General features: G+C 34.3%; 4 protein-coding genes and 7 non-coding genes across 17 annotated transcripts; 7 read left to right on the top strand and 4 right to left on the bottom strand.

Moving 5' to 3' along the window:
• Nucleotides 1-109: 109 nt before the first annotated feature.
• On the bottom strand, nt 110-5,401 carry usp-4 (Ubiquitin carboxyl-terminal hydrolase). 2 transcript variants are annotated; one of them, NM_001306767.4, is made up of 13 exons: nt 5,295-5,401; nt 5,070-5,247; nt 4,833-5,023; nt 4,723-4,786; nt 4,536-4,675; nt 4,398-4,489; nt 4,016-4,255; nt 2,929-3,166; nt 2,343-2,882; nt 2,147-2,295; nt 1,314-2,093; nt 1,095-1,237; nt 118-1,048 (listed from the first exon to the last, which is right to left on the bottom strand). In NM_001306767.4, the coding sequence occupies exons 1-13, from the start codon at nt 5,367-5,369 to the stop codon at nt 936-938; spliced, it is 2,943 nt and encodes a 980-aa protein (NP_001293696.1). In that variant the 5' UTR covers nt 5,370-5,401; the 3' UTR covers nt 118-935. The 2 variants fall into 2 exon arrangements, with proteins under 2 accessions (NP_501035.1, NP_001293696.1); NM_068634.8 differs by lacking the exon at nt 4,016-4,255 and having other exon boundaries at nt 110-1,048.
• Nucleotides 3,212-3,423, bottom strand: H34C03.19. The gene has a single exon (NR_055937.1). It is a non-coding gene; the product is annotated as an Unclassified non-coding RNA H34C03.19 (non-coding RNA).
• An 868-nt stretch (nt 5,402-6,269) lies between the features above and the next one.
• H34C03.18 lies at nt 6,270-6,469 on the bottom strand. The gene has a single exon (NR_055936.1). It is a non-coding gene; the product is annotated as an Unclassified non-coding RNA H34C03.18 (non-coding RNA).
• Nucleotides 6,470-8,556: 2,087 nt separating this feature from the next.
• On the top strand, nt 8,557-8,577 carry 21ur-14162. The gene has a single exon (NR_055935.1).
• On the top strand, nt 8,558-8,578 carry 21ur-5651. Its single transcript, NR_055934.1, has one exon.
• Nucleotides 8,579-11,004: 2,426 nt separating this feature from the next.
• On the top strand, nt 11,005-11,097 carry Y73B6A.15. Its single transcript, NR_101928.1, has one exon. It is a non-coding gene; the product is annotated as a small nucleolar RNA Y73B6A.15 (small nucleolar RNA).
• An 818-nt stretch (nt 11,098-11,915) lies between these two features.
• Nucleotides 11,916-11,936, top strand: 21ur-7760. The gene has a single exon (NR_055933.1).
• A 2,203-nt stretch (nt 11,937-14,139) lies between these two features.
• Nucleotides 14,140-20,175, top strand: lin-45 (Raf homolog serine/threonine-protein kinase; the record flags this gene model as incomplete). Of its 6 annotated transcripts, none has more annotated exons than NM_001392321.1 (13): nt 14,288-14,359; nt 15,254-15,424; nt 15,587-15,769; nt 15,821-15,943; nt 15,996-16,256; nt 16,616-16,915; nt 16,966-17,089; nt 17,263-17,477; nt 17,523-17,645; nt 17,863-18,121; nt 18,168-18,264; nt 18,314-18,725; nt 19,247-20,174. In NM_001392321.1, 13 exons carry the CDS (start codon nt 14,288-14,290, stop codon nt 19,472-19,474), a joined length of 2,568 nt encoding a protein of 855 aa, NP_001379593.1. The 6 variants fall into 6 exon arrangements, with proteins under 6 accessions (NP_001431086.1, NP_001379593.1, NP_001293842.1 ...); NM_001306913.5 differs by lacking the exon at nt 14,288-14,359 and adding an exon at nt 14,898-15,012 and having other exon boundaries at nt 19,247-20,173; NM_001444104.1 differs by lacking the exon at nt 15,254-15,424 and having other exon boundaries at nt 14,140-14,359.
• On the bottom strand, nt 19,995-20,015 carry 21ur-12572. Its single transcript, NR_055932.1, has one exon.
• Nucleotides 20,176-20,268: 93 nt separating the features above from the next.
• Nucleotides 20,269-22,181, top strand: smg-7 (DNA/RNA-binding domain-containing protein). Its single transcript, NM_068632.6, has 7 exons — nt 20,269-20,362; nt 20,408-20,755; nt 20,958-21,058; nt 21,108-21,220; nt 21,274-21,335; nt 21,383-21,488; nt 21,541-22,181. The coding sequence occupies exons 1-7, from the start codon at nt 20,282-20,284 to the stop codon at nt 22,104-22,106; spliced, it is 1,377 nt and encodes a 458-aa protein (NP_501033.1). The 5' UTR covers nt 20,269-20,281; the 3' UTR covers nt 22,107-22,181.
• A 156-nt stretch (nt 22,182-22,337) lies between these two features.
• On the top strand, nt 22,338-23,985 carry Y73B6A.3 (TransThyretin-Related family domain). Its single transcript, NM_068631.4, has 3 exons — nt 22,338-22,522; nt 23,616-23,762; nt 23,805-23,985. Exons 1-3 carry the CDS (start codon nt 22,430-22,432, stop codon nt 23,943-23,945), a joined length of 381 nt encoding a protein of 126 aa, NP_501032.1. The 5' UTR covers nt 22,338-22,429; the 3' UTR covers nt 23,946-23,985.
• The last annotated feature ends 2,336 nt before the right edge of the window (nt 23,986-26,321 follow it).

The following is a 26,321-nucleotide window of genomic DNA, read 5'->3' as shown; positions in this document are numbered from 1 at the left end:
AAATCTATTTTTGAAGTTTTAATTGAAAGAAAACGATGACTTTAAGATAAAATGTGTTCCGATGGATCGATTTCATGCTGTTTGTATGAATTAAACAATTTTCAGAAAGAAAGCAATTCATCATTTGAAATGGTTTCCAAAAAACGGAAACAACTCAGGATTAAAAATATTTAGGGACCGGAAGAGACAGACAAAAATACCACGAAAAAAAATTAACGTAGCACATAATCCGATAAAATTGATAGAATTAGGAAACTACTAAACATGACATTTTCAAACGGGATTTCGAGAAAAAAAGAAAAATGGTTCAGTGTGAAACATACTGATTAATAATTAAGATGGGAAGCACATAGGCTTAAATCGTTGAAAATGATTTTAAAAAAAGAAAGGCTAGGATGGGTAAAACGACATCAGAAACGAATTAAAAGTAGAATAACCTATAGAGACACACAAACACCGTATCGTTAGAAGATTTTAGAAGAGATTTGGAGGAAGAGATAGAAAAAATAAGATACCACAAATAATACGCGAAAATATCTCCATAAATTTGATTGGACGAATATGAAAACATTCGAGTAAATTAAAAGTGAGAAATCACAGAAGCGAATAAGCATATGAAAAACGGGGGGCAAAAGGGAAACCATGGAACTCCATAGAAAATGGTTCAGACACATGAAAAAATGAATGTGAGAAAGACACTAAAAACACACAAAATAAAATGATTGGCGGTGAAAAATAATTCGAGCAAATGGGGGATAAAGCTCAAACTGAAATGGAGCGAAGCGAGGAAAGAACACCGCCGCGATGTTACTGGGAGAATCGTTTCCTACCCGACAAAAATGTTCAAATTTGTACCAGAAACTACGCACAAGCACATCTTTCAAACATTTTACTTTTCATAACGAAAACTTGGACATTTTTGTCGGAGGACGCCTTCAATCTTCCTCCATCTCCATATTTTCGTCAACTTGATGGCGAGACGATGAAGCTGATGATGTTGCAGATGAAATTGTTGGAGCAGCTCCTCTTTTCGGTCGACTATGAAGAGCTGAAAATATTACAGTTTAATAAAAACTTGAATTTTTGGAACCTACATTCAGATACTGCTGATGGCTCAATCGGTTTTCCATTTGAATCCAATTTGCGTCTTCGGTATACAAGAATGTAGGGATCGCTCGACTCATAGGGTTCAGCTGGAGGATATGTCGGATTTGCTGAGGAATCGTTGAAATCAAACCTGAAAGTCGAGTCAAATAAAAATGTTTTAAAATTAGATTCACTATCTAAAAGAAGGTGCATTTTCAAAAACCTACCATTTCTGTTCCCTGTCGTTGTAGCCTATGGCAGTGTAATGACCTCCACTCAAGGATCCATAGTGACGTGATACGGCAATAAGGTCGTAGATCGCTTTCTCGTGATTCGGATTGGCAACTTTGTCGGTAAGATCCAACCCACGAACAGGAATCACAACCTCCCATGTCAGCTTCTCACGAGACCACTTGGTGTATTGGAAACGTTTCAAGTGGAGAATGAGAATCTCCGGAAGCTTCCACAGAGCTAATTGCTTCGTGGCTCGCTCGTGTTTCTTGCATTGAGGACAGTACCACGAATCCTGTTCTCCGAGTTGTTCTTTCGTTGTGAACCAGTCCAGAGTCTCTTGCAAAAGAACTTTCCGACGAGTAGAAACGGTCATCTCGCGTTCTATCAACTCATTTCCCTTGTATTGATTGAAAATCTTGAGATCCTTCCATTGGAAAACGATTTGTAGGAAGTTACTGTAAATGTCATGAGAATTTTCATCAGGGAACGGGATTGGATCGTCCGTTGGTGGGATCGGAAGAGAAGCTGTTGATCCAGGCGGTCCGACAAACAACTTATATGGTTCTCGTTCATCGGCAGAGTTGCTTCCGCTCATCGAATCGTCATCATTGGAATTTCCACCTCCGAGTTCAGCGACAGCCTTTGGATTTATGAAGAAATGTTTTGTAGTAGAAAATACATGGTCATTCAGGAATCCACGAGTCAATGGGTAGCCAGTTGGCAGAGAATAGATCATTGGAAGAGACGCAGAACGGACAAGCTTGATACGATTACTGGAATGGCTCAAAATTACTTTAAATTACTGATAATTAAATAATTAACTCACTAGGCAACAAAGAGACGGGTCCCTTTAACCTGCAGATCATGCTCAACTTCAGCCACATATACTTCACGTCCAGGCATTCGGACTCTGTCACCAGGCCGCATCATCGTTATATCATCATGATATTGGCTAGGAACGTGGAAGAACACGAACTGAATAAGATTAAATATTTGATTTTCCAATAAGCAATTACACTTACATGATGTTGCTGTTCAGGCTGTAACTTATCCAACATCAATCTCTCAGCTTCTTCAACTGTTGTAGTGTCAGTGATTCCTAGTGAAAACTTGGCCCATTTTCTGGTCAAGAACATCACGATCACTGTCTGTTTGACAATTTGTTCTTTTGGAGGAAGTGGAAGTGAAAGGTATCCGAATGGATCGAACTTGATAGAAATCTTTTCACATACAGGACAAATCAGTGTAGATTTGAGCTGTCCATGCAAAGTGTCCACAATTATCGAATCATTTCGCATTTTATACACTTCCCATGACTTTGCAGCATATTCAGCTTCCGGTAGTTTCGCATCTTCATCACTATCCTCAATGTATGGTTTCTTCTTTATACGATTCAGATCCTCGTGTAGTCCATCGAGAACATAGGCCATTAGCTCGTGAGCGTCTTGTTGCGAGTATCCGTTAAATCGTGGTGCAAATTGTCCAATAATTGATTTGAACTTTCGGGGATTTATAGACGCGTAGTCGCCACTCCACATTCCTTTCATAAGTTCTCCAACGGCCTGAAAAATCACATTAATTTCCAATTTTAATCCTACAATTCATCACCATAGCCAAGTGACCATGGGTTCCCAAAGGATTATCCTCGTTGATGTCGTTTTGATATGTATTCGCTAGGAAATATTCCCGGAGTGGGGGCATGTTGCTCAAACACTGAAATGCTGATGCCATGAAGCAGGTGTTTCCTAAATTGGAAAGTCCACAGGCTCCGGGAGTTGTACGAGTGACGACGCCAGTGGAAGGAGATGGGGAGTTGTAGGAATTAGAGATTCCATTTCCTCCATGTCTGAAAATTTTGAAAATTTAACTAAACTTTTTGTGCTTTAGTATTATAAGTTTAAAACGATCGAAGTTAACTAAATTTCTCCGTTTTCAGATGTGAAAATTTCGAAGAAAGTGATTATGAAAACATAACTGACAGAAAATTCTACAACAAGAAAACAGTCCTCATCTCCACCGGCCATCGTCATCATCATCTTTATTATCATTTAAAAGCTTCGAACGGGACAGTTGTGACAGATAACATCGAACATGGGAAGCGACCTTTTTTCAAATTTTTTGTCGTATTTGACTGTATTTATCAAAGTTTAGAAATGTATCAAAATACCCTCGTATCCAATTGCCAGGTTTAACGAAGACGTTGTACTTGATCAAATTCCAATAATATCGAATCCATACTAGGATTATGTATGATTTTTGCTCCACCGCCATCAAATTTTGAAATTCATAAAACAAATGAATTTCCGTGTATCGTTAAGGTCTTTACGCAATCACGTTAAAAAAATAATGATAATTCTAACTATTTGATTGAACTATTGATTAATCTCCAAAAATAGTAAGCATGCAAATTTTGAAAACATCACTCTACGCAAAATTCATAGATCTACCGATTAATTTTAACAGTCTAACCAGGAGCTATATATCGTGTTGAATTGGAATTAATTAGCATTCTCATTAAAATTGGTCAATACAATCACAACAAAACACACGTCGATTAGTATATCGCTTCTCATGAACGATGCGCTTGTCCGATCATCGTGTGCGAGGCAGATAACCGGAGAATGCTCAAAGATGGCGGTGGAGACGGGGAAGAAGCACTCATTTTTACACAACAATCTCTCTCCAAAACGCGAACCTTGAAGAATAACTAGGCGGTCGTAAAATCCACCATCCAAATAAAAAGGCGACAGCTTCTCGAATAGTATCGGGCCATAATTGACTGAACCCCCACCATGCTTCACGGAAGCTGAGCCATACTGCCCATAATGGCAAAAGAAGTTTTGATGAGGTAGATGAAACTGTAGATGTAGAAAATTGCCGATGACGGTTAGGTTTCGGTAGTCTCACGACATTCTCGACATCATCTTCAGAATCTCTGTGGTAAAATAAACATAATATCATAATTTGGCGTGTGGCTCTTCGAATAGATGAATGAGATTTGAACGGTGGAGAAAAGGACATAAATACATCAAAACACCACATCTAGACAAAAATCTGAAAAGAAATAGAAGCCTTACGACGAAGAGGATTGAGTCCCAAAAAGTGATTTAGGCGTTGCACTTTTTCCCTTGATAAAGAATTCTCCATCTTCTTCTACATCAACTACCACCTGAAAAATTGAGAATAAAATGTTTAAAATTAAACAAAATGTGTACCTTTTGAACTGTATCAAAATAACTATCAATTGACTGTGCTGTATCGATAAGTTCATAATTTTCTCCGTTCATCACATAGAAACGAATATTGTCTGTGGTGGAAAGAGAAAGCTCCCCAATTACACGTTCCCGCAGAGAGACTGAAATATTAGATTTCCTAAATTTCCATATGGTGCATAAGGATTACCCATTGTGTCATCCGGTCGAAGAACCAAATCGGCTTTGATGTCACGATTTCTGGCGGAGGTGATCTGGAAAAATAATTGTTCGGCTCAGATCAATAATAAATATTCATACATGAACGATTCTCGGATATACTTCAATACATAATTTTCCATCCTTCCGGACAACTCGACGCTGAATATAGTCCCGACGATCATCATCAATGTGATAGAATCTTTCAAGACGTTTGAACAGAATCTCTGGAACTGGAGTATAGTCTACTTGCTCGGCAAGTCGTTGTTTCAGAAAGAATGATCCGTTTCGGCCTGAAAATGTATGAATATAACTTTTTTTAAAATTCAAAGCCCATACATTCCGATATCTGTGAATTGTCAATTGGCCCAACGTCATCAACAAAGCCATCACGAACTGCTTTGATCAACGAATTCCACCACTTTTGGCTGATCAAGTACCACATTTCATTTTCCTCCATTTCAGCCATCTCAACCTCGTTAAGAAGTTTCTTAAGCACTTCACGGGAAGGTGTTTTCTGAAGAAAAAAAAACATAAATTTGATAAACACGTAGGATTCAGTACAGATTCATCCTGGGAGCCTTCTGCTACTCTTCCTGCGTCATTTTCATCCATGGGAACATCCTCGGGAGTTGGCATCGTTACGTATATTTGAGTGTAGGCAATCCCACCTGAAAAGATTGATATTAGTAAGAGGAAAAGTACAAATCGATATCCAGAAAGAATTTTAGAATTCGGAAATACTATTAAGTTATGACACAATGATCGGAAAATGATTACCGTACTTGGAGATTATTCTTAGAACACAATGTCTAAAAAAGCCTCGTCAAAATCAATTTTTATAAAATAAAGTTTGAATCTAACTTGATCGATGTATGTGATCACTTTTTAACAGAAATCTTCAGAAATTCTGAAGAATTTTGATATTTTACAAATTGTCAGCATTTTCCGTGTTTTCAATATTTCCGATCAAAAACGCTGAGCAAGTCATAGTTTTTCGTCTTGTCGAGAACACTGAAGTTTGATAAACTGAAAATGTAAACATTCATTCTAAAAAACTACATGATATCAGAAGAAAATCAAAAAAACTTAAATTTAGGAAACTAAATTGGATAGCTGATTTAACAATTAAATGAAAACCGCTGCGGGTGCTCTTAATGAAATTATTGTTTCTAATATTTTAACTATCAGAAAATAACAGAAATAATAACCACATTCGAACGTATCGTGAGAAATCGGTAAAAGTTTAAAAATGAATAAAAATGTGGGCGGAGTCAGGCAAACCCCATTCGCAACATGCGGCGCGAGCTTTCGCAATGCCCCCGCACACTTTTTTTCTCCGCCCGCGAATTGCTTTGGCGGGGAGAAAATAGGCAGAAACAGAAAAGAACAGAAGAGGAAGAGGAAAAAAAGATGAAAAGAAAAAGTGTGTCGAAATGAGTGGAGACGAGTGATGAGAGATGCCAAAAAAGGGAAAAAGACGAGAATATCACGATAAAAACAGAGACTCAGACAGTTTAAAAGTCTCGGCGGCTCGCGGAGCACACAGAACACACGGAGTCTCCGAGAGAGCTCTCTGCTCTGGGCTCTGCGCCCATTTATATTGCCATTTCCATTTCCGTAGCTCTCTGTCTCTCTTTGGAGCTCCCTCCTAACAAATTTTGCTCGATTTTTTTGGGTAGTGCTCAATTTTTTTGCTTCGCGAGCCTGGAAGCGAGCTCATTATTTCATCTTTTCATTTCCTATTTATTGGTTTTATTGCTTTCATGTGATACCCAAGAGTAAAACCGCATTATTAGACAGCTTTATTAGGTGCTTTTATTCGTTTTTTTTTTGAAAATATTATAGATTCGCAGATTGTAGGTTCAATGGATCTTTGAGCAAAACTGAAAACAAATATGATAACATAGAAATTACGCAAAATTTGTTTTTTATCATCCAAATAGAGTTAACTTTTCCATTCAGAGAGGTTCTGCAGAATTTCCATGGAAATTAGTTTCCTTTTCGCTAACCTGAAAATAACATTCCAAATAACTTGAAACCTAAAAAACTGTTATCCGTGTTTTAAAGGATGCGGATAGGTCTCGAAGCGCATTATACAATTTTTAACAATTATTTAATGTATGCGCCTTTGAGTCATAACTGTAGAAAAGTTTGTTTTATTTTTCTAGTTCTCTCTTTTCTTCCATAATTGTCAGAATTTTCTTAAATTGAAAAACCAACAAAGAAACTTGAAAATCGAGTTTTAATACAGTAATCTCAAAGCCGCATACAGGAAGTATTTCTAATAGTTTCATTTAGCGCGGCGAAACCCATTCATAAATTCTCCTATCTTGGAATTAAAGTATTCTGCAAAAAATAATATTTTCCGACTTTCTTTGAATTTCGAAATTTTAATGATTTGATCTCATCATTAGATTACTTTGAGAACAGAACAACATGAAAATCGCCAAAAAAAAAATCAAATATCTATTCGGAAATTTCACAAATCAAACGTTAATCCCATTAGAATAGATATAATTTGACTACAAATTTGTAAAATGGAAGACAAGTTCCATTTTATCATTTTCCCGTTTTTGTTCTTTCAATTCGTTTTCTATCAAAACCAGCAATTATTTTTTTAATGTATATCTAATGCTGAAAGTATATCTAAAAATAAATGAAATAAATAAAACATAAATGCCAAATATAGGTCACAAATGTCCATAAATAAACTTATGGGAAACTGCAGAAAAGGTTTAGGTTTTGGTATGGGGTTAGGTATCAGATTCCCACACAATCCAATGACCACAACGAGGAGCCACGTTTGATTTCTATTTCTGGATATCAAATAGTTATTTTGAGATAATGACCAAAGGTAAAAAGGTCAGAAATCGAAAATTATGGGAAAATCTATTCTAATTTATAATATTTCTTCTTTCACAAGACCACTTTTTTCAACTAACTTTCCCTATTTTATAACTTCAACTTTTAGACTTGTTTGCCTACAATTACTCACAATACTTTGACTTTTTATCATCAGTCAATTTTTGAAAATAAAATCTATAATCTGATTTTCTGTTGCTGATTGCATTGTATCAGACATTATTATTTTGAGAAATGTGACTCAAGTAATTCAAACAAAAAAGTTATTTGATTTACGTTGTATTCAAATTCTTTATATGTATATTAATTTGGATGTTTCTGCCAACTTGCCAATTTTGAAATACTTCAAGCGCCTCCTCACATTTTTTTTATCTAAAATAGAAATTCATTCTGGATCAGTCAAATATTTTTGCCTTACTTCAAAATATTTAATTTTCCACAAACTGGTGAGAATTGATTTTTCTCATCAATGATTCAAAAATTTGTTTTTATGAATTTTCAAAAGCGTTCAAAGTTTATTGTTTTTATAGAGTTCGCTTTTTCATTTTTTGACACTTTGTCACTAACAGAAAACATCACCTCGTTTATCAACTCGACTTGTTTTTTGCACATTTCTAAAAAATTTTTCCTGGGTTTCAAATTTTTCAAAACTTTGCAAGATTTTTTGGAAGGTAATTTTGATTAGTATGTAAACTGAGAACTCTAATAAATTTTGATTTTGAGCTAATTACACAAAAACTGTTTATAAAGTGCTTCGGTTATTATTCCTATCAAATCTCTATTTTGACAGAAATGTTCGATCCATAACGCTAACAAAAATTAAATCTAACTTCCAATAATTTTTAAATAACTCTCACTAGTCTACATTGCAAATAAAATAGAAATTTTTTGAACGATTTTTTGTTGTAAAAAATTATTGTTTCAGTATATCCATTTATCATCTTTAAAATTTTCTGCAAGATTGTCACTATTCTTTCGTTGACTGCCTTCTAAAATGAAGAATATATGTAGAAAAAAGAACTGCTGTCAGTGGTTGTGGGAGCAAAGATATTCGCGGAGCCATTATTACACCTACTTCGTTTTCAACCACACTCGGCGAAAATTTTCCGGTGCTCATTCTGCAGTGCTTTGTTCTCTTTTTTTGCAAGAGCAATGACTCATTTGGTACTTATAGTTGAACTAATTGAACTAATTAAAATATCAAAAGTACATTCAGATATCTGGATTTTGGTTCCAAGATTTGTTGCTTTTGTGTTTTTCCAATCTGAAAATCCTCATGATTTTGAAAATTAATTCTTCAACACAACTTTTCATTTTATTTAGACTTTTCGAAATAACAACTTTCAAAAGTTTTGAGTTTTTGCTTTTAAAGTTGGACTTTTTCATTTGTGGAAATTTTCGCTTCAAAAATAAATAAAAATAAATATTCATCCAAACAATATAGTAAATTTTAATTACAAAAAAAAATTAATTACAATCAAAAAGTGGTGAAAATTAAGCTTTGACATATCATAATTTTGAAAGGCGACTGAAAAATTGTTTGTTCTATTATTATATTTATTTCAGTTTCAATTTTTGTATTTAATCATTCTAGGGGTTCGAGCTAATGCTCAAAATTTCTATTTAAAGTCGAAGTTTTTGAATATTTGGTAATTTGCCAAAACTGTGTTGGAGTGTTCTATTCATTATGATAGTCGGTCATATTGCATATTGAGCTATGAGAAGTGTGTTTAGAAATATTTTTAAAAATTGAAAATTCGTTGCAAAATGCCAAAAAGCCAAAAATTCAACTGGAATTCGCATCCACCAGGACTGAAATTCCAGGACAATTGTTCTTGTGCAGAAACTCCAGAACAATGTGACATCTTTGACAAAATGAATGCAAGCTTTTAAAACATCCAACTTATTGAGACCGTTCATTTTTAAATTAATAGACATAACCTGTATGTGCAATAATTTGAAATTACAATTTTGAAACTTTTTGCCAGTTTTGAAAAGTTTTAGAATTCAAACAAGTATGTATTTATTTCCCGATCTTCTCTCATTTCAGTTTTTCATTAGAATCCCTAAAAAAAAGTTAATATCTTCTTCTCTTCCAAATATATTTTATCCTTTATTCACATTCATTTTCTTCTTCTTCTTCCCTATTTTATTTCCCTTCATTTTGTCTTCTCTCTTCTTTTTCATAAACTATTTTTCCTTCAAAAAATGCAAGCATTTTCTCCAACTCTCTTCCCCATTTTCGGAAGCTCTCATTGGTTGCCTTGGTAACGTGGCGCCCGTTTTGTTGAAAAACAGGAGAGTGCTCACTTATGCTTTTGTGTTAAATTTCTGCATTTCTTTTTTTTCTGCATTTCCCATGTGTCCAATTTAATTCTCATTCATCGCGAGTTGTAACTTTGCAAAATGATTTTTGATTGTGGCTTTTCATGGGAATTATTAGGGGGAAAGTGCAGAGATTCGATAGATTAAACATGACTGATCTTACTCTTATGGGAAAAAGATAATCACGAGTTGTAAGACTACAATGAATTCATAAAAGATGTTACAAACTTGTCTAGGATTTTACAAAAGTGGTGAAACAGAAATCATTTCTTTTCTTTTTCTAATACAATTTGATGTTTTCTGAAAAATTAGTATTTATTAATAGTAGTCTTAGTCAAAATTAAGAAAAAATGATCAAAAAGGAACCGTTCAAGATTTGGAACTATGCATTTTTCTTTGAAAAAGCGTCAATTTCTCAACTTTTTCTTGGTTTTTCCAGACCGTATTTCTAGTTGATTTTCTAGTTGAGTTTAACATTATAAATTTAACTGTTAGATCTCGATAGTGGTAAGTCATCGATGGAGATACAAAAATACCTACCTGACTTCCTACAAGGTAGCCTAGTTTACCGCGAGGACTTATATGTAACATAGGCATCAGGTGTTAAATAAGTCTCACATGTAGGTACTCAGGCTGTTAATTTTTAATCTGCGTGATTGACCTAACTTCAAAATTTATTTTTTGTTTGTTGTAGGTCACATAAAATCTTGCTTCAAAAATGTATTGGTTCAGATTTTTAAGCAACTTTCAAGATTTTTTATAAGTTGAAGTTTAAAGTTTTCAAATTTTCATTTAATCTACATGCCGCACGGCAGGCGTAACTTCGAAGGCAACCTATGCCTACATTTCCGTAAATACATGAACAAATGTAAAGTAGGCGTAGGTCGCCTACACGATGAGTTATGGTTTTCTTGTAGACAATTAGGTTTTAGGAGTGTTATATTCCATTTTCAATTTTTTGATTTACAAACTGAAATAGTATCAAAGATTTTTAGAACAACTCAGTTTCGATTGAACGAAGCCACAAATTTATAGACGCAAGATTTTCCGGAAGTGTGCCTCTTACACCTTTATATATATATTGCTAAAATTACAGTAGGATCACTAGAACTTTTCGAAGTCCAAATCATCATCTGTCATCAATTTCATATTTTTCATTCCCTCACATCAAGTGTCTTCCAATTGTTTTCACGGGTTTCCAAGGACCCGTATGTGCATGTTTATCTAGCTCACACACACACAAAGATCCCAGAAAAATTACACTAACTTTCATTCTTTTTTGCTTGAAACGAAAAGATAGAATAAAAACGAGCAAAGTGACTCGTCGCCGACCCGTCTTTTATGAGAGGTGCATGTGTTCTAGGTCCTTCTCGAATGTTTTTTCACTTTTCTTTGCTGATCTTCTCCAATGACTTAGTGATGAAATATGGGTCACATTTGACGTAGTTTATGAATTCGGGTGTCTTGGGTCACCTGACGATGGAAGGACATGAAGACTTTTCTTGAGTTATTGACCTGGAATGAGTGAGGTTCTAGAATCTAGAACAACTGTTCTTCAACTATAAACATATAGATTTCTGTAGTCAGCTTGAAAAATGTTTTGAAATAGCAAGAAAAAAAAACAGGTGTCAATTTAATTTTAGATCTGTAAAAGTTTAGAAATCAAAATTAAATTTTCTACAATTAATTGGATTAGGTCAGCAAATAAGACGTATATGTATGGTCAATTCAAGTTTATTTTCAAATTTTGTATAGGTGAGTTATATAGCAGTTAGGACATCCAATCCTAAAAGTTTCAGCTAGTTTCAGCTAATAGCTTCTTAGTTGTTTGATCTGAAAAAAATTTAAATTGTTTTTTATGCAATTAATTGAACTTATTCACTGTCTAGTTAAATATTTAACGAAAAAATATAATCGGAAAAATTTAATATTTTTTAGTAAATTTCACTGTTTCTCATTTGCTATAAAATTTCTGTGTGTGTGGTCCAATTTTGATGAAATGTTGTGATGAATTTTTCTCATCTACGAACAAAACATAATTGATTTAGTTATTACTTAACATCAAAACTCAAAGGCCTAATCCAAAATATCGCAAAAAAATTAGTAATGTTACATATTTTCAGAACAAAGTACCAAGAAGCTTAGCTAAAACTTGTAGGCTTGTATATACTAACTGCACACTATATGTAAGTAGCCCATACAAAATTTCAGACAAATCGTAAACTTACAAAATATGTCAAAACTTATTTGTTGACCAGATTTTGTTGGCGATGTGTGCATCATGCGCCCACTTCTAGTATTATCTACAGTTGATCTATAACTAGAGCCCCCTAAAAACTAGTTCAAAAGTCAGCCGAGTCTTGTTGTCACTAAATCACTCAAACAATAAATATATCACATACACATATATCTTCTTCTTTTTCTTCATTTCTTTCTCGTTTTCTTTTGCACCGAACTGATTTAAGATCAGTAGAGTTCAAGATACTCAGAGAAGCTGAGAAAATCAATGATCATGATGTTTTTGGTGACCAGAAGGAGCAAAAGAGCAAGAAGGGAAAGATGGAAAGGAGGAAGGAAAAGCAATCGAACTATACAAAATGTAGTAAAAAGACAAACTTTGAGTACAACGAGCACACAGAGTATGAAGAGGTTTTTGAGCGACTAAACATAGAAATTTTTTCACTGTTTCAAGGGATCTAGTTTAAAATCGAAAAATCGATTTTTCGATTATAATCTTTGATTATAATCTTTGAATAGCGTTCAATTTGAAATGTCCAATGCTCTTAAACTTTTAACTGTAGAGGTAGATTTGGTGTTAATTTCTAAAGCTGGCGAAAACCTTGCAATAGATACTTTTAAACTTTTTTGGAGCTCGTTTGAGCATGTCGGCTGAAAATTTCTGAAGACAGGACGTCCCAATGTACGATTCAAAGTTAATTTCGATGAAGCCAAATTTCTGAATTTCTGTTGAAAATCTATATTAAGAACTACGATATCTCACATTAAAATGAAAATAATTGTTATTTTGCGAACTACAATTATACTGAAATAGGTTTTTTTTTGAAATTCTAGTGATCAAAGAAATTTGAAAAAGTTTTGTATAGTCAACATTAGATCAAAATAATGCTTTCGTAGTTTGTTTATTTAAAACTTTTAATAATAATCTTTAGAACCTCAATCTTTTTGATAAACCAAAACAAATATTTGATAGAAAAATGACCTCTTTGATGTGGAATATAGTGTATTTTGTTTCTTTTTTGAGGAATTGTTCGCACTTTTCAAGTGGAAATTGGCGGAAAAAGATGAGAATAGAGTGGAATGAAGAGGCGGAACGAACAAAACACATTTGATGCGCGATCCCATTGATTTTTATTCGTAGAATTTGGATTTTTTTCATAGATTTTTCAAAATAGATTTTTAGACTCACGCTTATTCCTCAAAACATGTATCAACTCAGATGGGTCTCGTCGCGAGAAAACACATTAAGACATATGTTTTAATCTCCGTGATGCCAGCTGCTTTTATTCTGCTTTCCAACTTTCGAAAATTTAGTTTCAAAATAACTGTTTAAAAGTGGTAAAGTTGACAAATGTTAAGATAATAAGTTGATAAGTAATACTTAAGTTAAGTTGATTCCAAGGAAGCAAATGATACCAAATTTTTCTAAATCCTAGAATGAACTATTTTTTCGTGGCAAGACCAATCTTAACAGATCAGTTCACTTTTCAGAAAATTTGAAAATTACCATAACGTAAAGGTAATCAGTTGAGTCATGTAATCCCTTTTTTCTCAAAAATGTCCACATTCTGCAAAATCTTAGTTGCAATATGTCACAGACATTTGTCTAGTCTGTCAGTTTCAGATAAACTTTTCCCGTTTTTTCAACTTTCACAGCTAATTCGGGGTGTACTAACTAGAAGTAGCTTATTAACCAAATGTCATCTAGTTCCTTCTTTTATAATTTGATTAGTGGTTTTTTTCGAATATATTCTTTTCTAGTTTGTGTTTTGTCACGTATGACCTTGTTTCTTCAAATCAACTTGCTGCTCTCTTCACAAACTAAGGTCATCTGTTTCGTGTTAAGACCCAACGCTGAAAACATTGTCAACCTATTCGTGGCACGTGTCGCTCCCGATTTACACGTTTCTTTTTCTTTGCTCTCTTTTTCTATCTCTCTCGATCAGAGCACAGAAACCAGTGAGAAAAAATAGATGGCGAAAACAAACCCCGCCTCTCTTTTTTTGTGTGTGAAGAGAACCATTGGATCCAAAGGGGCCCCTGTTAACAATATATTTTTACTTTCTGAAATTCTTCTAAAGTTATCTGGAGATAATTATATTCCATAATTGATCACATAACATTTTAAAATGTCTGCAATGGCTGTACTGTATTCAGTTTGTCACTTTCATGGAGGCTGGAATCGTCGGAAATCGGCACCAGTAAGTTGAAAACTGATTTAAATCAATAGGGTACACTCTGTGAAATCATAGTGATATTTGAATAATCAAATGACTTTATGAAGCAACCCGCGGGGCTTCTGTATTGAGAAAATACACGATTGCATTTAAAACTTTGCGAACACAATTGTTTAATTGGCCAGCAAATTGAACATTCGTGATTCCTTTTTTGAACATGGGAATCCCACGTTTCATTCGTAACATCTTTTTCAATACAAGTTTTAACTTTTCTTTTCAGCTATCGAGTTACTGTAGATTTGAAAAGTTAATTTATCAACTAATGAAAATAAACGTATTCCATATTTCCATTAATAATAGATTTATTTAAAGCTTCACTCCATCTACATAAATTCATATAACCGAGCGCAACGCTGTCCTTATTATTTGAAAATTCTAATAAACCCTGCAAAATCTGGGTTAAAATCTTCTGCGCGAAAATGGAAGAGAAAAGTGTGTTCGGCCCGCGGACTAACTCCCTCCGTGTACTCTTCTCGGAAAAGAAAAAAATCATCTTTGCGCCCCTTACCGCCGCTCTCTTTCTTTTGTTGACCTTCTATCTGCGAATATATTGATTTTCTGGTTTATTTTATTTTGGAATTAACTGCAATTTTCACATGGAATGCTCTCGCGAAACGGTGTGTTTTCGAACGTTTTCCACAAATAAAATGAAAGTGAAAAATGCTAAAGGGAAACATTTATTTGTTCAGATTGTTTTAAAAAGTGCTTCACAATAATAAAATAGAGCATCTGAAAAGTAATTTACTTATTGCTTGTTCTGATTTCTCAAATGTCCTTTAAAAGTCCGTGTTTAATGTTTTACTCGTCCAAATTGTCCTTTTGTTTTTTAATTACATGTAATCACTAACAGCAATTTAGAAGTCACCTGTCACATCATCTCAAACGCCATCATCATCGTCGACACGCCGCCGAATGAGTCGGATTAATTTCAAAAAGTCATCGGCGTCGACCACCCCGACGAGCCCACATTGCCCATCTCCGCGGCTTATAAGTCTGCCGAGATGTGCTTCTTCATCTATTGATCGGAAGGTAGAAAATTAGCAACGAATCCTTTGTCTTGAATTTTTTAACACTAATTACATGTTACTTGTGGGGAATCGTGTTAATCTATTCAATTCAGAATCAAGCGTCCACTTCTCATTCCAAAGATTATCAATTAAATATTTATATGTAACTCATAATTATTTTCAGGATCAAGCTTCGCCGATGGCAAGTCCTTCAACTCCTCTTTATCCAAAGCACAGTGATAGTCTTCATTCGTTATCTGGACATCATTCCGCTGGAGGAGCAGGAACAAGTGACAAGGAACCGCCAAAATTCAAATACAAAATGATTATGGTTCATTTGCCATTTGATCAACATTCTAGGGTTGAAGTAAGCAAAAAATTCACTGTGAAACGAAGAAAATAAGCACATTTTGTTCAGGTTCGTCCCGGTGAAACCGCGCGGGATGCCATTTCGAAATTGCTCAAAAAACGGAATATCACACCTCAATTATGTCACGTGAACGCGTCATCTGACCCAAAACAAGAATCTATTGAATTATCGGTGTGATTTACTGGAATCTAACAGCATAATTCTTATTTTTGAATATTTTCAGCTGACAATGGAAGAGATCGCATCCCGACTGCCTGGAAATGAATTATGGGTTCATTCAGAATATCTGAATACAGTCTCATCGATTAAACATGCAATTGTTCGAAGAACGTTTATTCCACCGAAATCATGTGATGTATGCAATAATCCTATCTGGATGATGGGATTTCGATGTGAATTTTGTCAATTCAAATTTCATCAAAGATGCTCATCGTTTGCACCACTTTATTGCGATTTGTTACAATCTGTACCGAAAAATGAAGATGTGCGTTCAGAACAAAGGCGGGCGGCAATATTACAAAATTACCAATGTTGTCCCAACATTTGTCATTAACGTCGAAATATAGAAAACCACATTATTTATCTAATGACAACTTTTAATTATGTTTAAAGATCTGTGAAAATGCACAATAATGGCCATTTGCCATAGGCAATTCGCAACTTCTAGGTCATTTTTGTGCATTTTCATAGATGTTTAAACATAATTAAAAGTTATCATTAGATAATTAAGGTGGTTCTATATATTTTTTACACTGATTTTTAATGAAAAATGTTGGAACAACATGGCGTAATTGCTCACCTCTGCTTCAGAAACAATTCTTATCTAAAACATTTAATTTTCAGCTAGTGAAAGAACTCTTTGGGATCGCATCACAAGTCGAAGGCCCAGATAGATCAGTTGCCGAAATAGTTCTTGCTAATCTAGCTCCAACGAGTGGACAAAGTCCAGCTGCCACACCAGACAGTTCTCATCCAGATTTGACGAGTATTAAACGAACGGGTGGTGTCAAAAGACATCCAATGGCTGTTTCTCCACAGAATGAAACATCTCAATTATCTCCATCCGGACCTTATCCACGGGATCGGAGCTCTTCTGCTCCGAATATCAATGCGATTAATGATGAGGCAACAGTTCAACATAATGTAATAGTCACCAATTTTAAAAGAAAAAGTCTAAAATGTATTATTTTCAGCAAAGAATTCTTGATGCATTGGAAGCTCAGCGATTAGAAGAAGAATCACGAGATAAAACTGGATCGTTACTTTCAACACAAGCACGTCATCGACCTCATTTCCAGAGTGGACATATTTTGTCAGGTAATCGAAAACAGAAAACATAACGATTCGTCAAAAGGTCAGGGAAGAAAAACAAAATTCCAAATTTAAGACGTTTTTCTAAAGTTATAAAAACAATTTTTACTCTATTCCACCTTCAAGAATTTCCCAAACGACTCTAATTATTTTAATTTCACTTATTCTCAATTATTCAGGAGCTCGAATGAATCGTCTTCACCCACTTGTTGACTGTACTCCTCTTGGCTCGAATTCTCCTTCATCTACATGTTCATCACCTCCAGGTGGCTTAATCGGACAACCTACTCTTGGACAATCCCCGAATGTATCAGGATCAACGACGTCATCATTAGTAGCCGCTCATTTGCATACTCTCCCATTAACACCACCACAATCAGCACCTCCTCAGAAGGTAGAATTCAAAAAAATCTATTTTTCTTCAATTAAAAATGTTTAGATTTCACCTGGTTTCTTCCGAAATCGTAGTCGATCGCCAGGCGAACGACTTGATGCACAACGACCCAGGCCGCCACAGAAACCACATCATGAGGATTGGGAAATATTGCCGAATGAATTTATTGTAAGTTTATTCTACATCAGCAAGGGTGCACGGCTTTTGCAAACCGGCAGTTCTACAAAAGGAGCATGTTATCCTAATTTTTTTCATTTAAATTCAGTGATCGAATATAGAAAAAAAACATTTTATTTATCTGAAAATAGCTTTTTTTTTTACAGTTGAAGCAATAAAAAAACGCTCAAAACTTCTGTCAAAACTATTAAAACAAGCATTCTTTTAGATTCAATACAAAGTTGGTTCGGGATCCTTCGGTACCGTCTATCGTGGAGAATTCTTCGGAACTGTTGCTATAAAAAAGCTGAATGTTGTTGATCCGACGCCTTCTCAAATGGCAGCCTTTAAAAATGAAGTTGCAGTTTTAAAGAAAACACGTCATTTGAATGTTTTGCTGTTTATGGGATGGGTTCGAGAACCAGAAATTGCAATTATTACTCAATGGTGTGAAGGATCGAGTTTGTATAGACATATTCATGTTCAAGGTGATCTGAACTGAGATTTTAATTCTTATAATTTAATAATTTTCAGAGCCACGCGTCGAATTTGAAATGGGTGCTATCATTGATATACTGAAGCAAGTGTCTCTTGGAATGAATTATTTACATTCAAAAAATATTATTCATCGGTAACTGACCATATCTATAATTTATGTTTAAATGTTTAAAACATTTCAGTGACTTGAAAACGAACAATATATTCCTTATGGATGACATGTCAACGGTAAAAATTGGAGATTTCGGCTTGGCAACTGTCAAAACGAAATGGACAGTGAACGGAGGTCAACAGCAACAACAACCAACAGGAAGTATTCTCTGGATGGCACCTGAAGTCATCAGAATGCAAGATGATAATCCATATACCCCACAGTCTGATGTGTATTCTTTTGGAATATGCATGTACGAAATTCTATCTTCGCATCTACCATACTCCAACATTAATAATCGAGATCAGATATTGTTTATGGTTGGAAGAGGGTATTTGAGGCCGGATAGATCGAAAATTCGACATGATACGCCGAAGAGCATGCTCAAATTATATGACAATTGCATTATGTTCGATAGAAATGAGCGGCCAGTATTTGGAGAGGTGAGTGGGAAATACCGACTTTAGAAATTTGGTAGAACTATGATTTATTATGGGGTTATTCATGAGTGTCAAAAAACTTTTAAAAAATCGATTTTTTGTACTTTGTACATGTTTCGACAGCGTCGACGAGCGAAAAACTACAGTAAGCCGCCATGCGGCGAGACCATACGTTTTCATATGACTATGTCTCTTCAAAAGTTGTGTAAATTTACGAGCTGGGCGTTCTCCCCGTGTACACCGCGAGGACAATTCGGAATTTATTTTCTTCCAGTACTTCACACATTTTCGCTCTTTTTTTTCACATTTAAAATTGGCAGTTTTGTCTAAATATGGTGGCTTCCTTTGATTTTTCACTCTTTGACGCTGTCGAAAAATGGATAAAAACATGCTTTTAAGAAATCGATGTATTTTTTAAAAACATTTTTTTCGCTCATGAATAACTCCACTACACTGAAAAATCCAAAAAAATATTGTAGTTTGATTTTTAAATAAATTTTAATGAATGAATTCCAATTTTTCAGGTTCTCGAACGACTTCGCGACATAATTCTTCCAAAATTGACTCGTTCTCAATCAGCTCCGAATGTTCTTCACTTAGACTCGCAATATTCGGTGATGGATGCTGTAATGAGAAGCCAAATGCTTTCCTGGTCATATATTCCACCTGCAACTGCAAAAACCCCACAATCAGCAGCAGCAGCGGCCGCTGCTAACAAGAAGGCATACTACAATGTCTATGGTCTCATTTAGTTTTATTTTGTTTTTTTTTTTGAAAATCAAGGGACACTGCAACTTTTTAGTTGATTTTCTCGTCTCTCCCCGAATATGTACCTTTATTTTCTCTCTTTTTTCTATTCTTCCCAGTGATTTTCCCTACCCCATGTGTACACTAACCAAAAAACTTCCAGTCGAAGAATAATCTCGCCCATCGTTATTTTACTAATCATTTCTCGTCACATTGAATCCTGTTCTATTATTCACCCCCTCATCACCCATCCCGATATTATTATTATTATTTTAACCCCGTATTCACCGTTTCCTCCAAAACTTAAAAATCCCACCAAAATACTTTCTTTCCAGTCTAAGTCCGCCTGCAATCGTTCCCCCATGTGAAATTGTGATAATTTTCATATTTTTGTTTCGGCTAAACCGGTAGAACTTTTTCTTTTCCAACTATAATGCTTTTTATTGAAAACGTTTCTTTTGATAAGTTTTCAATGTTCCCACCCCATTTCCGTTTCCAAACATCCCAAAGATTCTCTGTATGTATAGAATTATATAGAATCCAATGCCTATCCGTTTTGTTTTTGTCATTTCGAACACATTTTGAAACTTCCATTTATTTTAATTTCAAAATGCAGCATCCCCATTCCTTTTCTGAACCGGGTTATTTGAATCATTTAATTTTTGCAAACAAAAAAAGTTGAAGATAAAATAATTTTTCGCCTGACTTCCTGTTTCTTCTTTTGAGTGGCTAGAAAAAGTGTAGGATTTCAGATTAATATTTTAAAATTTGAAAAAAAAACAAAACAATTTTGTTCCAGAGGATTCCACAGGATGTCGGACGAATGGGAACAGCTTACTGTAGAGTTGAGAAAAATTCCACGTGGCACCGAAGCTGCACCACAGTATTTGAGAGTAAGATTGAGAGGTGTTGATTTATCGAAATGAGAATAATTCCAGCATTTAATGAAAATGTTTGTCGCTGACTTCGAAACTGCTGTATCCAAAAGATTCGATGTAAAATTCTGGAATAAACTGAAATCAATGATGGATGAAATAACAAAAGCAATGGAAAATGATCGACTTGTTAATCATAATGTTCAAAATCTTGCAATTGGATTTTTGACTGATTTATCACTTCTTGTTCATTATCATTATGAAATTCCAAATTATGGAAACGATATCTCAAAACAATTAACATGGACACCAGATGTATTTCTAAACAGAAAACCTATCAAGTCGAAAAAGAATAGTCGAGTGTTCATGGCTTATGTTCTGTTAAGAATGGGAGATTTAATGAGATATAAGGTAGTTTTGAAATTTTTTCATAATTTTGGAAACAATGATGTCAAAATTTGTTTTTCGTTTTTCGAAGTTGATCCAACATGGACCAAAAGAAAAATCGAAAAAAAACCCGAAATTTTTAATTTTTCGATACCAAAAAATTCTAAAGAGCGAAGGGTGTCGTTTGGGTAGTATTTTAGAAAAATCATATAACATTTATTTTCAGGAGAACTACCCAAAAGCTCAGGAATATTACGAGCAATCATGCCGCATTAATCCAGCTGATGGAGCTGTCTGGAATCAGCTAGGATTGATATCTTCACTTGGGTAATATTCAAAATTCCATAGATTTCAGGAAAAAGTTTACAATTTTCAGTGCAAAAAACCTGGAAAGTGTCTATTTTCATACACGAGCTCTTCATGCCACTATGGAATTCCCAACTGCTTCTGGTGGCTTAACGAATATTTTCAAAAATTTTGCAAATCGAGGTACTGTAGGATTTTCATTGAAAACCTAGATATCAAAATATGTCTGTTTTCAGATATTTCAAGACCAATGCCTATTAAAGATCTATATTTATCCTGCCTAGGAAGAATTCATTTCGTGAGTTTAATTCAGAAAGATGAGTATACAAGGGTTACAGATTTCAGCTTCTAGAAATCGAAGATTCTTCTGTGCACCTACAAAAAATTGGAGAAGAAGCTGCAACTTCAAAAGAAATGATTGTTCCTCTAATGTCTGTATATAAACATCTCGGTTGGTTATTTTTAAATTTTATTTTGTTTTCATTAACATTAAAATTTTTCAGAGGACGGAACTGAACTTGAACAACGAGCCGTAGAGTATGTCAAAACTATTTGGTGTACGGCCTACCGAAGTCTCCTGAAAACTTTGGATGATTATAAGGAGGAATCAAAAAAACTGGCAGATGTTCCACATCTTCTTCATATTCTGGCACTTTTACTCTGTGCACCTAAACTCCTTCGCGGTATTGAAGACCAAACTGAAGATGAAGTAACATCAATTTGCGAATGGCTTCTATGCGCAAATTGTGATGAGAAAATCAAGGATTCTGATGCTTTTGGATATTTTCATTGTCTTCAAAGAATTCAATATCCACTCACTAGAACTCAATTGGCTCAGAAATTAGTTGAAATAGAGGATGAAGATGAATCTAAAGATTCCGATCAATCAACAATACCAGAAGAAGATCAGAAAAGCCTTTCTACAGACACTTCAAGAATTCAAAACGAGGATTCGGAACCTGAATCTGAATCTGAATCTTCGGATGAGGAAGTTTTGCAACGTGGCCGTCGGCGTGGAAGAAATCCGAATCTAGACGAATCAGTCGAAACGGATGAAGATGAATTTTAATGATATCATATTTTCGAGTGTAATTGTGATATAATTCCATTGATTCCAGAACATATTGTCATAATTTTTGGTTTTTTTTCTTTTCATGCTACATAAAAAATTAATATAATTTTGGTCTATTGCAAAAAGAAACGATCTACAACGTTGAAAAGTTCGGATTAATTTCAATGAACGAATAGTTTATTCATGAGGATTATAGTCTAGTAAATTGCAATTTTCACACTTTTTTGTATAATCTCTTCCTTGTTCATTTCCGCCTTCCCACGCCAACCTATAAATGTTGCACGGGGCGAAAGTTTATTCATTCAATTGTTGCGATCATAATGGTTCGAGTTTTACTTGTAGCCATTGCTCTTATTGCATTGATTGTTCAAGTCGACTCCGACTCAATGCCATGGAGAATGATTATGGCGAAGGTTTGTTTGAAATTAGGACACCGTCATTTAGGTGAAACTTGAAATTATGTGCTACATTTTTAATCAATCGCAGTTTTCCCTGTGAAGGAAATTTCTTTTTTTTTTGGAATTCGTAACCTTTATAAACTTAATTTTCTGCACCAAATAACCACAACTCTACAATTTGGCACATGTTACGACCGTTATGAGATTGAGCGTGGCGAGACCTATTCAAAAACTGCGTGTGCCTTTAAACTTGTGTGTCAAAGCTTTGCAAAACAATCATATCAGCAGTGGGGAAAGTGCTTAAAATTACTGATAGGGTCCTAAGGATCATAGGTTAACAATGGCCAAATATCAAAGCATATATTTTTTTTGTTGACAATAAGAATATTTTTGTAGACAAAAAACCATGGTTTTCCTCCAGGTTTATATATTTTATGGTATTTGTAATTACGTATCATTATTTGAACAATACATATTGAGATTCAGTTCACATCATTGCTCGAAATTACTTTAAAAAACGTCTAATTTGTCTTTAAATTAGCACTTTTCCAAAACTTTGACTTAAAAAACTAATACATTGTAGAGTTCTTCATATTCACTGTCGCTGCTGCAAATCGAAATATTCTGTGGCAATCTAATTCCATTTTCACCATTTAAATTCTGATTCGAAACCCGAAAAGCACTGAGAAGCTATGATCAAAATAACAAGATTCCTCTCAAAAAGCACGATTTTAAAAGATGGAAAGATCAGACTAATTCCAAACAAATAAAAAATAGTTTGTTGAAGGATTGCCCTTGTTTACTTCCGAGACTTATATAAAAGTACAAGATACGGAAAGAAAGTTCATTTAGTCATTCAGAAATGATTCGAATTATTACTGTATCTTGTGTATTGATTGTTTTATTTCTCTCTACAATTAACTCAAATTCCATGCCATGCAGACAAGTGTTTGTAAAGGCATGTAGATTAAAAGTTGTAGGAAACATTCTTAATTTCCAAAAGTAATTTTACGATTTTACGACACCAATTTCCCTTTTCCAAAATTAATTTTAATGTTCAAAATTGATGAGGCTTGCAAAATAAAAATTATCGGTTTCACATTTTCAGCCTGGAGATCGAGTGGAAATCGGATATTACAATCCAAAAAACATTACGAGATTTGTGAAGAATGCAAAAGGAGTCGGTCAAGAACACGTTTTCAGAGTTTGTAATGGAAAGAATAAGACAAAATGTGGTTTTTGGGAGAACGTTAAGGTAATTAATTTCATATTTTTCGAAAAAAATCTAAAGCTTCAGACAAAAAAGAAGGTAGAACCAAAAACTACATACAACAAGAAGAAGAATCTATTGATTATTCAAAAAGTGTCAGCACTTGATGCAGGAACTTACAGAACTCCAGAATATGATACAGTTGATCTTTATATTCAAACTGATTAGAAACTTGTTAAATTTGCAATAAAAATAAATCATGAAAGCGAGCATATGAGGTATATTGTTTCTCAAGAGGCTTTTCAAGATTCTCACTGGCTCTGCGTACTTGCAACAATTTAGTGACTTTGTTATACAAGCTAACTCGGCTCGTCGCACAATGCTCCTTAATACTTTAATTTGAATCAAAACGCAATAATTTTCACCTAACAAATTGGAATTCTGAGAGTTTCTGACAGAAAAACGTTCTCAATTAAAGGTGATGTAGTCGAATTTTTTATTGCCTTAATAGACTCAAAATTGTCTGAAAACTTTTTTTTTTGAAATCGCCGTCAAATTTTGAGTATACAAGTTCATTATCTTGCGTTTTAAACTAGATTAAGGTATTTAAAAGTCGATGGACGGTGAGATTTTTTTTAAAACCTAAACTCGCTGTCCATCGACTTTAAATACCTTAATCAAATTTAAAACGCAATATAATCAACTTGTATACTCAAAGTTTAACGATGATTAAAAGAAAATTGTTTCGAGCCGCTGCTACATTGACACGTCAGTCAAATTTCCGATTTTAGCTAATTTTAGGCCATTTTTTTGACCCGTCATAACTTATTTCTGAAAAGTTTTCAAGAAGTTTCATTGTGAAAGTCGGCGTTTTCAGACGATTTTGAGTCTAATAAAGCAATAAAAAAATCGACTACACCACCATTAACAGTTTATTTGATAGTCTGAAAATTCTAAACTGAAATGCAGTCACTACTTTTGAACATTTCAAAATTATCTCTGGGAGAGTGCTACAGTGCATTTTTTTTGTTACTTCTACGACTTTAAAGGCGCGCGCATTTTCGCGCAATGGTCTCGCCACGCGAATCCCATTGATTTGTTGAGCGCGTGGCGAGACCAATGACGGGACCATTTTGTATAAATGCGCGCGCCTTTAAAGTCGTAGAAGTAACAAAAAAAATGCACTGTATAATAATTTTCAGATTCTGAAACCAATGTTTGTTTAACTCTATTAAGATGGAATAATCTAATTTCCGTCTTAATAGGGTTTAGAGACCCGATCCCCCAATGACCATTGTCTTCCGGAATGGGTCATTCAAAAATCCAGTAGCTTCCAAACATACTGATAAAAATATACGCAAAATTAGTAAGTTTTCAAAACATAAAAAATTAACATCTGAATTCAAATTAACTTTTTCAAAAATCTTAACGCATCAATTTTATAAAAACTTTTGATTAAACAAAAAGTGAAGCATACAAAGCTTTATTCGTTCCGTTAAACCCATAAAGTATTCAATTGTATATTTCTTCTTTTCTCTATTGCACAATTTATTAATTGAGTGAAGTCCAAGATCGTAGCTGTGAAATGTATTAAACGTATTGCTTCTCATGTAACTGGAAAGATTTCTGATTACAAAAATTGAAAATAGTGAAAAGGGATGCGCACCAATCCGTTCCTAGAAAGTCACATTGGGAAAGCAAAACCCCCACAAGGGACAGTCCACGTTTAACAATAACTAAAAACTATTTTTAATTGACATATTAGAAAAAATCAAACTTTGCTGCTTCATCCTTGCAATAACCAAAGGACCTTTTATTCCAGATGGTCCAATCATTTCTTCCCCTACCACTATTACTGTGAACACGTTTTACAAACTGGAAAAAGTAAAAATGTCAAAGTTTCTTGTAAATACAGTGTCGGCCAAAAGTATATGCGTTTTGTGTTTTTCAGTGATTTTTCAAAATTTTCAAACCAGTATAACTCTGAAACTATACGTTTCGGGAAGAAAAGTTAGACTAACAAAATGTTGCTCTTAATGTTGTCTACACGATCACGTATTTATTAGGATTATAGAATAACCATGTCAATAGATACAGCGCCCGACATCTCGCGAGTCAATTTTTGACGACTTTTCGTAAAACGCTTGTAGTTCAATAACTAGACGTTTTCATGAAAAAAGTTTTAGTAATAAAATGAACCACATTGAATAGTACATTGTTTTCATATAACCATTTTGTCTACAAATGATCAGCATTTCAGATATTAACGTTCAAACTGGCGTCTCCCAAGTGCTCGTTTTGCGCATATGTTCAAAAAGTGGGATACGTTTTTCAAAAATCATTTTTTATATATGTATCTTAAGTAACCAATATGGCAATGAAATTTAATTTACAGTTGAACTAAAAAACAATGTGGAAAAAATTTTTTCCACCATCTTTATGAAACATGTTTAATCTTGACTATCAGTAGGTTATTTCGAACGCTAATATCTGAAATGCTGACCATTTGTAGACAAAATGGTTATATGAAAACAATGTACTATTCAATGTGGTTCATTTTATTACTAAAACTTTTTTCATGAAAACGTCTAGTTCTTGAACTAC

The sequence above is a fragment of the Caenorhabditis elegans genome, chromosome IV, assembly GCF_000002985.6.
Source record: "Caenorhabditis elegans chromosome IV".
NCBI lineage: Eukaryota > Metazoa > Nematoda > Chromadorea > Rhabditida > Rhabditidae > Caenorhabditis > Caenorhabditis elegans.
This window is presented reverse-complemented; position numbering and strand designations above follow the sequence as displayed.

Excerpts from the sequence above, each read along its gene's own strand:
- usp-4 (NM_001306767.4), bottom strand. The coding sequence starts at position 5,369 with ATGCCAACTCCCGAGGATGTTCCCATGGATGAAAATGACGCAGGAAGA. Across the intron at positions 3,167-4,015 it reads CCGCCTAGTTATTCTTCAAG|ACATGGAGGAAATGGAATCT; the intron begins GTTCGCGTTTTG and ends CAAAATTTTCAG. Across the intron at positions 1,049-1,094 it reads GCCATCAGCAGTATCTGAAT|CTCTTCATAGTCGACCGAAA; the intron begins GTAGGTTCCAAA and ends TAATATTTTCAG.
- smg-7 (NM_068632.6), top strand. The coding sequence starts at position 20,282 with ATGTCGGACGAATGGGAACAGCTTACTGTAGAGTTGAGAAAAATTCCA. Across the intron at positions 20,756-20,957 it reads GAGATTTAATGAGATATAAG|GAGAACTACCCAAAAGCTCA; the intron begins GTAGTTTTGAAA and ends ATTTATTTTCAG. Across the intron at positions 21,059-21,107 it reads GGATTGATATCTTCACTTGG|TGCAAAAAACCTGGAAAGTG; the intron begins GTAATATTCAAA and ends TACAATTTTCAG.
- Y73B6A.3 (NM_068631.4), top strand. The coding sequence starts at position 22,430 with ATGGTTCGAGTTTTACTTGTAGCCATTGCTCTTATTGCATTGATTGTT. Across the intron at positions 22,523-23,615 it reads GGAGAATGATTATGGCGAAG|CCTGGAGATCGAGTGGAAAT; the intron begins GTTTGTTTGAAA and ends TCACATTTTCAG. Across the intron at positions 23,763-23,804 it reads GTTTTTGGGAGAACGTTAAG|ACAAAAAAGAAGGTAGAACC; the intron begins GTAATTAATTTC and ends CTAAAGCTTCAG.